General features: G+C 35.7%; 2 protein-coding genes across 19 annotated transcripts in view; one reads left to right on the forward strand and one right to left on the reverse strand.

Annotated features, from left to right (window-relative positions):
* Positions 1-12,567, forward strand: part of LOC149034781 (supervillin-like) — a 74,398-nt gene that overhangs the window by 42,897 nt on the left and 18,934 nt on the right. For 2 of the 15 annotated variants that reach the window (XM_089194344.1, XM_089194353.1), the window contains exons 1-8: positions 3,090-3,371; positions 4,078-4,368; positions 4,494-4,574; positions 5,094-5,208; positions 5,526-5,595; positions 5,930-6,021; positions 6,139-6,257; positions 12,132-12,226. The gene's annotated coding sequence lies outside the window, so the exon portion shown is untranslated. Of the gene's footprint in view, positions 1-3,089; positions 3,372-4,077; positions 4,369-4,493; positions 4,575-5,093; positions 5,209-5,525; positions 5,608-5,929; positions 6,022-6,138; positions 6,258-11,727; positions 11,867-12,131; positions 12,227-12,567 lie in introns of those variants that run through there. The other 13 variants (XM_089194346.1, XM_089194355.1, XM_089194343.1 and 10 more) reach the window with 11 other exon arrangements.
* On the reverse strand, positions 7,698-9,880 carry LOC149034785 (uncharacterized). 4 transcript variants are annotated; one of them, XM_089194430.1, is made up of 3 exons: positions 8,776-9,880; positions 8,301-8,475; positions 7,698-8,097 (listed from the first exon to the last, which is right to left on the reverse strand). In XM_089194430.1, the coding sequence occupies exons 1-3, from the start codon at positions 8,889-8,891 to the stop codon at positions 8,038-8,040; spliced, it is 351 nt and encodes a 116-aa protein (XP_089050556.1). In that variant the 5' UTR covers positions 8,892-9,880; the 3' UTR covers positions 7,698-8,037. The 4 variants fall into 4 exon arrangements, 3 of the variants coding, with proteins under 3 accessions (XP_089050556.1, XP_089050558.1, XP_089050557.1); XM_089194432.1 differs by having other exon boundaries at positions 7,699-8,097; positions 8,301-8,426; positions 8,776-9,876; XM_089194431.1 differs by having other exon boundaries at positions 7,711-7,908; positions 8,776-9,868.

Raw genomic sequence — 12,567 nt, forward strand, 5'->3', positions numbered from 1 at the left:
TTCCTTAGCACTCTACACACTAAACGTAAGAGGTAAACTAGAAACAAAATCAATAAGCATTCCTCGTGTTCGAAATAAGAGAAAACGAGTGGCTCCGGGGACGAGAGTGGGTACCCTGTGGTTTTCCTTTCTTTCCTCAGTCCAAAGGAATGTGGTTATGTTCCTACCGTCGTTAAAAAGCCTTTCCCAAAAGAAACTAATTCCCCAACTATGCCCCCTGACACAAATAAAACACAATTCACTTTTTGGTACTAAGAGAAGTTTATTAAAAATACGAACGAAAAATAAACAACAGCCAATCATATGCCAAATAAACCTCTCTGCCACCCTATGACATTACGCAAAATCACCCAGGGTGGGAGGGTAGGTGAGAAGAAAAACAAAACAGTACAATACTAAATATCTGGTGTTCGCTTGAGGTGAAAAATGACGCGAAATGAAATACAAAACTCCTGAAGCCTGGTACTAGAGGGCGTGTGTTGCGTGTGAATTGCTTTAATAAACAAACGTCACGACTCACAGAAATAACAGGTTGATCTTATGTGCCCGAGTGATTGAGGCACTAGGTTCCAGGTTAAATTCCTTTACCCTGCAACTTACTGGATTTGTTCTCGATTGCTCGAGCTCAACTCCTTGGCTGCACTTTGTCTATAGCCGATTGGTTTGCCTCCGGCCAATTGAGATTTTTAAACTCTACGTTTACCTGCATTGTTTATTGACAATTTGTGTCAGTGGACAAGAAGAGCCACCTCGTAGAATGTTTTACGGATCAGGTAAAATGAACCATGATATCCAAAGTGAAATACTTTCTAAAAACCTTTCCAGTTTTTGGAAGCTACGTACTCATTCCCAGCATCTGAAAATGGATGTTCATAACTGGTGCCCTACATATATTTCCATATTTTTTGATATCGACAATTTGTTGTGATATCAAAGCTTCAATCCAGCTTAGTTACTTTTTGTCTTTTCATTGCCTCTCCGTCAAACTGTGTAATGAACTTGTGGCCAAAATTACTTAATGGTCACTGCTTGTGGTAAAAGGTTTAATATCATCTCTTTTGTATCATTTAAAGGTCGATGAGCGAAGCTTACTTTTGGCGAGGAATGTTTGTTAATTTATAGCCAAGTGGTTTCATGCTACGTACGAAGCAGAACTAAGCACTCATATGTTTCTCTCATTTTCATATGTTCGCAAGCAAACTAAGCATCAACGACAAAACAGCTTGCTTGCAGACTTGGTTTTCTTGCGGGAGGACGCGCTCTTTTCATTATTTCCTGGAAAGCTCCCGATCTTTCTCATTCTTCTATCCAGAACCCTTTATTTGCGAGAAGTCTGTGTTAAATTCTCGCGGTCAGTGGTCAGCGCATCGTGGTGGCCAAAGAAACCGACAGCCCTACACTGGTTTACCTGCGGAACGACGCACCCCTTTGTTTTTCCTGATAAGCTCCCGATCTTTCTCAGTCTCGTTTCTTGGACTTGTCTGTTGCTTTTGCAATCGCTTTGAGGTAGTCAATGGGCGAACATTTATTAAAATCTGTCAATAACCTCCTCCCCACCAGTTTGCGCACTCGGGCAGTTTCCCGCCCTTTCCTGAACCAGAGCAAAGGCGCCTGAAAACGAGGTAAAAGTTACGTATACTTGCTAATCTGTTGATTGGTTTATTATCTCGTCTGTTTCGTCATCACGACGCGCGAAAATTACAACCCGTCATTATAACTTTCCGTTGGTTGAAGTTAGGCGCTTCATAAGTCATTCGGAGGAAAATTCAAGAAAGTGATGGAAGCAATCAAAGAGATGAGCCCTGTAAACGTGAGTACTATTCGTTGTTAATTTTTTTTGTACTTAGGGTGGTTAAAATAAGCTCCTGGCTATATTTCGTCGGACACATTCGGAATTATTATTTGTCTTGTGCCAGGCCTTTGGGCTCCTGCATACATAAAGTTGAGTTGTCTTTAAATTAGAAGATAAAGGAGAATTCATATGTGTTGGAAGAGGAAGCCAAGGGACAAAGCGTAGGGAATGAAGGACCAGGTGTAAACGCAAGGAAATTTGACGCCAAGAATAAATAGCTGAATAATGGGAAAGGGTTAGCTAAAAGTAATATTAAAGCGGAAATAATATATAATAATATATAATAGATAAAATCAACATTTTGCACGGCGTTTGTAATGTTACTTTTGCGATCACTTAGCTTCTCATTGAACAAATTGTATGCATCACGCAAATGTTTTCATTACTGTTTTTCGATGGGACTTATATCCCCAAAACTCAAGTGAAAAGCGACACCATTTGAAATGAACACGGAGCATGGAAAAAAAACGGAGCTGGGGACCAAAAAAACTCCAAAGGGCGGGCACCAAAGCAAGCGCAAGGAAATCCTATTCTTACTTATTGACAGCTACAGCCAACTAATAAACATAAACGTCTGCGAAATCAAGATGCGCAGGTCTTAGATAATCAAAATGCGTCTTTTGTACAAATAAAACAACAACACAACCATGGCAACAACAACAACAAATACAACAGTCTTAGAGATCGACGGAATAGCACCGCTCCGGATGGCCTTGTTAGTAGTCCAAAATGGCGCATGGTCAGAACAAATCTGACTAGGTTTCGATCTTTCAGCGTTTTGTGTGGTTAAGAACAATGAGAATTCGGGAAGATTTTGTCGCGGCAAGTGGATCTTTTCACGCGTGAAATGAGAATAAAATGCGCGCGCGTCATTCATGAGCAGAGTTGTCAAAAATCTCGGGCTGCAAGTGGAAAGGATACCAGGTAAGTGCAGACAAGGGATAGGCAGAAAACGAACCATTTTCAAGACAACATAGCACTATGGAAAACATTGCAAGATGGAATATCTCAACAAGAAGGTTTTTTCCTATTCGTGCTATAGTGCGGTATTTTTGCGCGCGCTTACAGGCTGGTGACTTATTTACTAGCGAGGTTTCGATTTTACTGAATTGCTAATCTCATTCGTCATTATTTTTGTATGAACTAACTTTTTCAACATTTGGGGATGATCGCCACCCTTTGCTTAAAAGGAATCTTCTCAAGAAAAGTGTCAGGGCACAGCGCGGACCCTGGTTACGAGTCAAAACACTGTCTTTACAGGGGAGGGGCAGGGAATAAATTTATGGCTAAAACATGGCGAACTTTTCTAACGAATCCCAATCGATCGTCTGGCAGACGTTTCGAAAGGAGAGTATTAGAGAGTATTGGACAGAGTATCTCTGTCCAAAAACGTGAAGGAGAACTTTAAGTGATCGATAGAGAGGAAAGAAATCTTCAGCTGCTCGTTCATTTTCTTCAAACGTTCACTTTAGTATGGCGGCCGTTTCTTTGTCGAATTGCTGGACACTCAATTTATATGGTGAGGGTCTCATTGTCGTAGAAATGCAATAATCTACCTTCTTTAAGAAAGAGCGCAGTTGGATTATTTTACATATTGCCATGGTACACTTTTTAGCTTATTTTCAACATTTCTTAATTGGAAACTAACTAACCTTGTCTAAAGTGCACTAGATTCTCCTTATTTTCAAACCCTGTTTATCAAATCTCTTTGAGTCCACTATGCATAAACCTATAAGGATTTACCAGCTTTTGGTTTACCAGTCTGCATATTGTGACAGAACTCTAAAGAATTGAGATTTAGTGTGTATATCATACATGAACTACTTGAACCTCTAAAGGAATCAAGACCAGGGTAATAGTTTCTACTTTACTTTTCTTAAGTGACTTTTCTCCTTTTAAATATGTAAAAAAATTTAATTTTTTTCATTTTAAACATGATGCATTAGCTGCCTTAAAGTTAGGAGCCTATTAAGTACCAGGTTCTTGAGTTTAATTATAGAATTTAATGTATGTACCGGCTGGCTTCAAATGGGGTTTCAAATAAGTGTAGTGCATGCTGTGCTTCAGGAACAATTTGTATCAAAAGAATCAATCATAACATTTAAATGCCTTTTTTAATCAATCATTGTCATTAATATTATAACAGCAAATGGGAAGTTTATTTATACTTTTCTCTTTCACAGTTTTTCAGCTAAGAAATAATTATAATGATTTATTACTTTCAGAATGCTCCTCCCAGTTCTAGGGAGCCAATGAAAATCAATGAACAGCAGCTTGACCTTTACATTGAGAGCATAATAGAAGCTGCTGCATCAAGCTTGGGGGACATTGTTGTAAGGGTATCAAGGGTATCAGCACTAAACAGTCAGGGAAAGCTTTTGGTAATAGAAGAGCATCATCTTTAAATGTGTGTGGAATCTTGACATCATCCTATAGTGAAGTGACACCAAGTGAGAGTCTTACTGCAGTCTGTGAGCCTGAGGGAGGAACTCCAGTCCATGCCCTCAGTCAAGAAGGTAATTACTGCTGTTTCACCAGTATGCTCTATTGCAATAAGTTCAGCCATAGTTACCATTAGCCTTTTGTAACCCAGGTGGAATCTGTACTTACTTAGGATAGTTCACTTTTTGTCTTAATGCAGTCTTTGAGCCTGGAGGAGGGACTCCAATTCCAGCTCAGAAATATGAGGCCTCCCCAGCAATTGATGCCCCCAGTCAAGAAGGTAATTACTGCTGTTTAATGAGTATGTCCTATTGCAAGTAGTTCAGCCAAGGGCTGTGGTTATCCTTTTGTATATTCCAGTTGGAACATTCTCTCAATCTGTTATTAATTAAGATAGTTAACTTTTGTAAAATTTGCCAGTGTTTTAACTCTTTAACTTAAATATCTGAATGTTAATTCTCCCCACTAGCTGCTACACATTTCCTTGTAAATTAGTTATGAGTATTTGATTAGATCAAGGTAAAAAGTTCTACCAGATAAGTTTGAGAATTCTCACTACCTGTTTGCTGGATAATGTGTGAATATTACAGGAAGAAAGAACATGTTAAAAGGGTTAAGCTGAAGAAAGAGTCATTTGTAATTATTATGCATTTGTAGACTCAGTATAAACCTCGCCATGAGTGAAATATAGTTGATGTTTTATCATGGGGAATAATCAAGGAATTTTCTGTGAATGTTTACATATCTACTAAACATAAAAATAAACATTCAAATTATCAACCATTTGACCTCTTCATAGTGCTTGTTCAGGAAAGCTCTGACCCCCCTGTTGATCAACCTCCCCAGTCCCCATCATCACCTGAGCCCAGTGGAAAGAAGATTGGAAGTATAAAGTTCAATGGAACTTGCATTTGGTATAAAAGAACCTTTGATTTATTTAATTTTGTATATTCATTCATTAAATTTTATTAATTTTATTTTCACCTTCATTTGCCAAATGATGATGTAGGAGTGTCCTTTGGCAAGTGGTGGCTGTTGATTTTCCTTGGGATAACCTAAATTATCAGTGGGCTCATTAACAGTCACCCTAGGCTTATGAGAAGGAAAATGTTTACTATAGAATAAGTTATGTAGACAGTTAACCTGTTTAAAAATCAAGACAGTGGTTAAGAAGTTCAATCAACATGGGCTGATCATTGATTAATGATTGAATGATTTTATTCTTGATTAGAAATCCTGCTGGTTCAAATGGCCATGAAAGTCTTCAGCGGTTAGGCCAACAACAGAGGACATTGAGAAAGGTAAATTGTAATGTAACTATCTTTGTAATGAAAAATTTGAGGCAATAACATTCTATCATGCTCAGGGTTTTTACTGACAGTAAGCTCTCGTATCTGATGAGTATTTTCCTATGAATGATCGATAAAATACCTAAAGGTGAAAGGTTTTTTTATGACTTTGTTAACCATTTTGTATTGCATGAGATTTTAACTGCAAGGTGTGTGAAAAGTTGTGTGATTGTCTGGGTTGAGATAATTAATGTTTAATTAATATAAGGATTTCCTCTGATGAATTAACTACAATTGAATTGAAAGGAAATGTCACTATTTAACCAAAATTTTTCAAACCGTGCAGACTCACAGGTTGAAGAAGATCGCATTGCTTTGGAACAATCTCATCGTACCTGTGATGAATATGATGTCAGCTGACTTTCTTCACAAAAAGTGGTGAGTGATTGAAATCACAAGGGCTTGAGTTTTTGGTTCATGTAGTTTAAGAAAATAAGTCTTAAAAGTGGTATGATAATCTTTTCTGAAAGGAGCTTTAAATATTTCTTTATTCAGATCACTGTGATGAATCAGGCAATAATGTTTTCCTTTTGAATGCTGGGAAGGTACCTTTAGTATCAAAACTGTTCCAAAGGTCAAAATCAAAGATGCTTACTGACAATCTCAGCTCATAAGTGAGAGTATTTCTTTAATTCTATGTTAATGACTAAACTATGTTAATGACTATGTTATCCAAAAGAAAACTTTTTAAGGTGGTAATTAGATGCACACTCTGCTCAGGATATTTGGGATCCAGTTGAAAGTGCAGTGTAGATACTCACATGATGGTTATATACAAGTCAGTTATTCCCTATCGTGCAAAATGCATTGAAATTGAGGTAAATTTTTTGTTTCCTGTAATCCAAGATTTTACATCTTGTATTACCAATCATTAACTTTAATGGGGGTTAGTCATCTTTGTTTGATCTCTGAATTCAGAAATGTAGAAGTCAGTGACAAGATTTTTCCTGATGTACTCAGTACATCAGGAAAAATCTTGTCACAAACAACTTCACAGTTTTTATCCATGGAAAGGAAGACCCAGGTGGAAATCTTATGAAGATCTTACTAAGATTCTTGTAAGTTTCTTACTAAGATTCTTATTAAGATTCTTAATTAAGAATCTTATAAGACCTTACAAGATCTTGTAAGATCTTGTCACAAGATTCTTACAAGAATCTTGTAAGATCTTACAAGATCTTGTAAGAATCTTGTGACAAGATCTTACCTAATCTTGTAAGATCTTATAAGATTCTTGTAAGAATCTTGTGACAAGATCTTACCTGATCTTGTAAGATCTTACAAGATTCTTGTAAGAATCTTGTGACAAGATCTTACCAGATCTTGTAAGATCTTACAAGATTCTTGTAAGAATCTTGTGACAAGATCTTACCGGATTCTACAAGATTCTTAACTAAGAATCTTGATAAGTATCTTAGTAGGAAACTTACAAGAATCTTACAAGATCTGGTAGGATTCCTGTGACAAGAATCTTAATTAAGTACCTTCACAAGTTTTCAAAAGAACTTGTTAAGATTCTCAACAATGTCTTAATGATCTCTAAAAGAACTTACAAGAACTTGTGAGATTTTCAAACAACTTACAAGAATTTTTGCAGAATCTGTAAAAATTCTTAAGTATCATATTTTTTTCAGACCATAGTAGGTAACTGATGGTTTATGCAATATTCAGTAACTGGATGATTGAGGAATGGAGATCACAACTAAGAAAGAATTTCTTCATCCAACATTAAGCAAAATTGGTAAACATGCACGATTTAAATGACAACTGTACAAGAAGAGTTCTTGTTCTTCCCTTTGGTGTGTTTTAAAAATTTAAAAAAAAAATTGTTTTAATTGTTGGAGTCATTTGACAGTTTGATTTGAACTACCATAGTTATCCTTACACAAATAAGCCATAATAACTAAAGGCATGTCCCAGTTTTAAATTGTTCTTCGTTTGATTCAAACTGCAATGGTTTTTCTTCTTTTAGAATAATTTAAGCATGAAAACAAAAAAAAAAACAAATAATTAGTTCAAAGAATTAAAGCTCTCTATCACTCATCTCAGTTGGCATTTTAGTCAATTTGACAGCTACTTGACAAGCAAATTTGCAAATATTTCAATTTGGTACAAATATCAACCAAGCTTTAGTTCATTCAACATTGCCCTCTACATTGTGAACTTTTCTCTTGGAATCCAAGCAATTTTTTTTATTCAAGTAGAGCCTTATTTGAGACCACCTCTTATTCATTTGGGCATCACCAAATTTCTGATTTATGGCTCCTGTGGGAAGAAAAAAAGAAAATAGTAATTTGTATACAGGTACAAAATATACTAAAACCTTGAGAGCGTATTTTTTAAAATCCCTGCCAGAGAGGAGTAATAGGAGCTTGGTTTCATTGTGAGGAGTACTTAGTAAGGTAGAGGGGAAGAGCTTCTCAATGGTTCTCCTTGATCACCATCATGCCTCATCTGTACGCAAAGGAAAGGAGGTAGTGACTATCTTTAACAAGAATTTATCATCTTGAAGAGCAAAATTTTTATGCACAGGTTCCCAGTTATGAATCTTGGCAATTTGCACTGCCCAACTCCAATCCAACAAACTTTGTTTACGCTTTGCACTGCTGAAACAGCTATTCCAAATTCCCACAAAAAGTTGATAAATGAAAAATTACCTTTTTACAATCAGGAGTTGCCACCCTTCTATCCCATTCTGTGCTTTTAGCATTAAGATGGGACTCAAAGTCTACTTTATTCAGGATAAAATCATTTTTACAGGTGATCCTATCTCTCCAGTTCTCCTGTGAATATGAATTGAGCAATCCCTCCACTGAATTAAGTTTCATTAACCTTTAGAACAAAGAAAATTGTGAGAAAGGGAAGCAAGGAATCATAACTCAGCATTAAATGAAAACCAGAAAAAAATACACACACATTCACAAAACAAAACAAATAAAAACTAAACAGAACCAAACAAAATACAAAAAATGTTGCATGGAATTAATACAGGTATAGAATGTGTTAGAGTAAAAAATTAACAGCATAACAGTGCCAAAATTCTGCCTTAAGCCATTTAAGTCAATGAAGTCTTGAAGGAGGGGGGGGGAAATGAACTATCATGCACCAACATTGAATATTTAGAGTTCTTACATCATCAGAAGAACTTCCCATTTTTTGGTAATTTTTGTTTGCTTTGGGAAGATTCCCATCACTGTGGACATGGTCGTGGTAATCAAACCCAGTTTGGCTTTCATCATCATCATCATCAGTGGAAACTTTTAAGTAGAACGTGGCAATTTATAATTCATTATTTGGGAATAAAGTAATTCCATAATCGATTTCGCGTTGTTATTGCACCCTTCTAGTTTAACTTCTAGTGGTTATTAGTAAAGCCGAAGACAAATTAATTGTTTATTGTGAACCATTTCCATGCGAGACGACTGGAAGCTACGATGATTCTGCCTACAACACTTAAATCCGGAACAATCTCTCTTTTAAAACTGACTTGAAAGAATTGCTACAAGTGCAGTAAGGTTAGCAGCCGCCGTTACGGGGTTTTGATGATCATAGCGTTACATCTCGTGTCAGTTTCCACTCAATTCTAAACAAAAACGCTTCCTGACGAAATCGAACCCTAACGAGATTTTATGATTTGCCTTATATAAAAATACCGTGGCCTTGCAATTACATAAACTTATCGTCACTTTTTTCGTCCATGCTAAAAGAATCTAAAAAGTGCGAGAAATAAGTCTATCGCATCACCTTCCAGATGTGTAATGTTGATAACGTGAACTTAATGAATAAAAGTCAGTAGCACTTACCTTCGGGATGATTTGCCTTCATTTGCTTCAGTTGCAGTCGTGCACTAGTTGCTTTTTTGGAAATCTTCTCAAGATACTTAAACTACCAAGACCAATGTGTTCCTTGAGTTATGAAGCGAGTGTCGTGCACAATCATACGTGTGCTTTCTATGTGCTTAGATGTGTAAACTATTCACCTGAGGCCACTTCACTTGACAGAATAAAACAAGGATATCGCAACCTTGAATGTGTAATCGTAGTGTTCTTTCACAAGAAAAGCAAAACGCGATTTATCTTCTCTGGTGTGCTGTAAACTCATGTTACTTACCGACTGCTTCATTTTCTGTATTTTAAGCGACAGTAACATTAGTGATTTTGCAAAGAACTTGGCTTGTAAAATCCTAATTCTCGAGATCATTATTATTCACCAGGGCTTTAGACACAATTAAATTTCGCAACGAGGTAGATAACACTCAACCAAAGTAAAATTTCTGTAGAACTTTGCCGAAACGAAATGGCGCGTGAACGGTTGACAACAACGGTCGAGTGAACAATTTGTAATTTTGCGCCGGCCGTAGCGGGAGACTGGGGAGAGCCTTAGTGAAAGTACAAAATGTCACGCAACTCTCGCAAGTATTTTGTAAGTAACTACCTATAAACTTTTTAAAAATACTTTTAATTTCTGTCATCTGACCGATCTGCAAATTTTCGATGTTTATTTGTTAGTTATTTTGTAAAGAATTTGGTCGGTAAAATCCTAATTCTCAAAATCATTCTTCTTCTTTAGGGCTGTAAGGCACAGTTAAATTTCGCAACCAAGCAGATAACACTTGACCAAAGTAGAATTTCTGTCGAACTTTGTCCGAAACGATATGATGCAAAAACAGCTAACAACAACGATCAAGTGTACAATTTGCACAACTGCATATGCGCTGTGGCGTGGAATGCCTTGGTGAAAGTACAAATTTCGTGCAACTTTCTTGAAAAGTATTTTTACAAGTAGTTAGCTATGAATTTTTTTTAAATACATCTTTTCATTCTGCCATCTGTCCGCATACTGCCATATTTTTTTTTTCTGAACCATATCAGTGAAAGTCTCTTGCTTGTGGAATGTGGTGACATTATCTATGGGTGTCTTTATGTTCAAGGCAAAGATGGGAAGGTTTAATCCCTTTCTAGACACTCCCTATGAACATGATTAGTGATTATTTAAACTAGCTGTTCAGTATATTTCATAATCAATCATCATATGTAATCTGAAAAGTCTGTCCAAATTTAATCTGTTGATACCACAATTCCAGTGGAACAATTACCTCGTTAGAAAGCAGCTGCATGTGTATTGTGTTCTCGGGTCTAAAATTTGCACACCATACCATAGAAGCTTACGTGACGTTATTTGATCCCCTTTTGGACATGGGATTTTTCACATCATGTGTGAGAGGTTTCAAGCCTTACGCATCCCCATGCTCTCTTATGAACGGAACAGGATAAGCATTTCAAGTTACTCAAGAATGTACTGGAATTAACTTGATAAAATCTTGTCAAGAACATTTAAATTCCTACTGATCTTAAAATTTTGATTCTTACAAAACTCTTAGATGAACTTTAGATGAAATCCTGTCTAGAATCTTTATGATGTTACATTTACAAATCTTACTTAATTATTAAGATTCTTAACAAACTTACCAAGATCTTGTCAAGAAGCTTGTAAGATCTTCCTTTTCTTAAAGATTAGGATTCTTACAACTGAGATTCTTAAGTGAACTTTATATGATGTTGTTAAGAACTTTCAAGATCTTAATGCCCATGTGTTGTAAAATTTTTTTTAGGATTCTTAAAAGATTCTTAAATAAACTTAATAAGATCTTGTTGAGAACCTTTCAAGATCTTAACCCCCATTTCTTGTAAAATTTTGTGAGGATTCTTACAAGATTCTTAAATAAACTTAATAAGATCTTGTTAAGAACCTTCCAAGATCTTAATCCCCATGTGTTGTAAAATTTTGTCAAGATTCTTACAAGATTCTTGTATAAACTTAATAAGATCTTTTAAGATCTTACAATGCTCAAACCTGGTTAAGATTTGTTCAAGAAATTTGGCAAGATCTTATTAAGATTATTAATTCTTAATAAGATCTTAGTAAGATCTTCATCTTAATTGCCATCTTATAAGATTCTTACAAGATCTGCCAAGATCTTACAAGATCTTCCAAGATCTTAATAAGATTTCCACCTGGGATGGTGCGAAGCTTTATTCATTATAACTATAATGTGGGTTAATCATCTTTTTTTGATCTCTGAAGTTCAGAAATGTAGAAGAGTACATCAAGAAAACTCTTGTCACTGACAAATTCACAGTGTTGTTATCTATGGAGAGGATGATGATGCAAACCTTTGTTCAATTCAATTGGCAAAGAAATTTTACAAACTATTAAAAAATAGGTAAGAGAAGTTTGTACTGATGGAAACATACCTACTTCAAATATTAGCAACCAAATCAACAAAGTCAGAAGTCAAATGATAAATTTGGTGAATTATACTGGTACTGGTAAAAAGCACCTTATGATGCTAATAACTTTTTATATCAGTGGATGTATTACAATTATTTTGCTGGTAGAGTACAGAATATGGTTTTATCTGACAGATTTTAGTAAATAGATGATATAAATTAAACTGTAATGTCTCATTCATTGCTTTTTTTCTGCAGGTTCTTTGAAGGATTGAACTTTTGCATCATTTTAAAGGCTATAAATTCACTTCGAAAGCTGTTTTCAAGCTTGCCAAACCATTCATCCTGTGAGTGTAAGTTAGAAACAAATAGTTTATTTTATAACTGAAAAACATGATACTGCTTGATTTGTGATATTCTTGTAAAATTAAAACCAAGTGGATTTAATAAAAGTGATTTTACTGCACCTGGTTTGAGTTCATAAAACTAAAGCCATTGACATTAAAAAATGCAATCAGAAAAAAAGCAGATTATCAGAAAAAAAGAGATTATCTGGTTTCATTAATGGGGTTGATAATGTCAATAGGTCTCTGTAAAGAAATTCTAAAGCTGATGTTTCAAGTGTTGTAGTCCTTTGTAAGAGCAAAAGAAGGAGTCTATTAGAACTGAAAGATAAAGCATGACTGTGAACTGC

Source organism: Pocillopora damicornis, chromosome 14, assembly GCF_964200805.1.
Source record: "Pocillopora damicornis chromosome 14, jaPocDami1.2, whole genome shotgun sequence".
NCBI classification, from domain to species: domain Eukaryota; kingdom Metazoa; phylum Cnidaria; class Anthozoa; order Scleractinia; family Pocilloporidae; genus Pocillopora; species Pocillopora damicornis.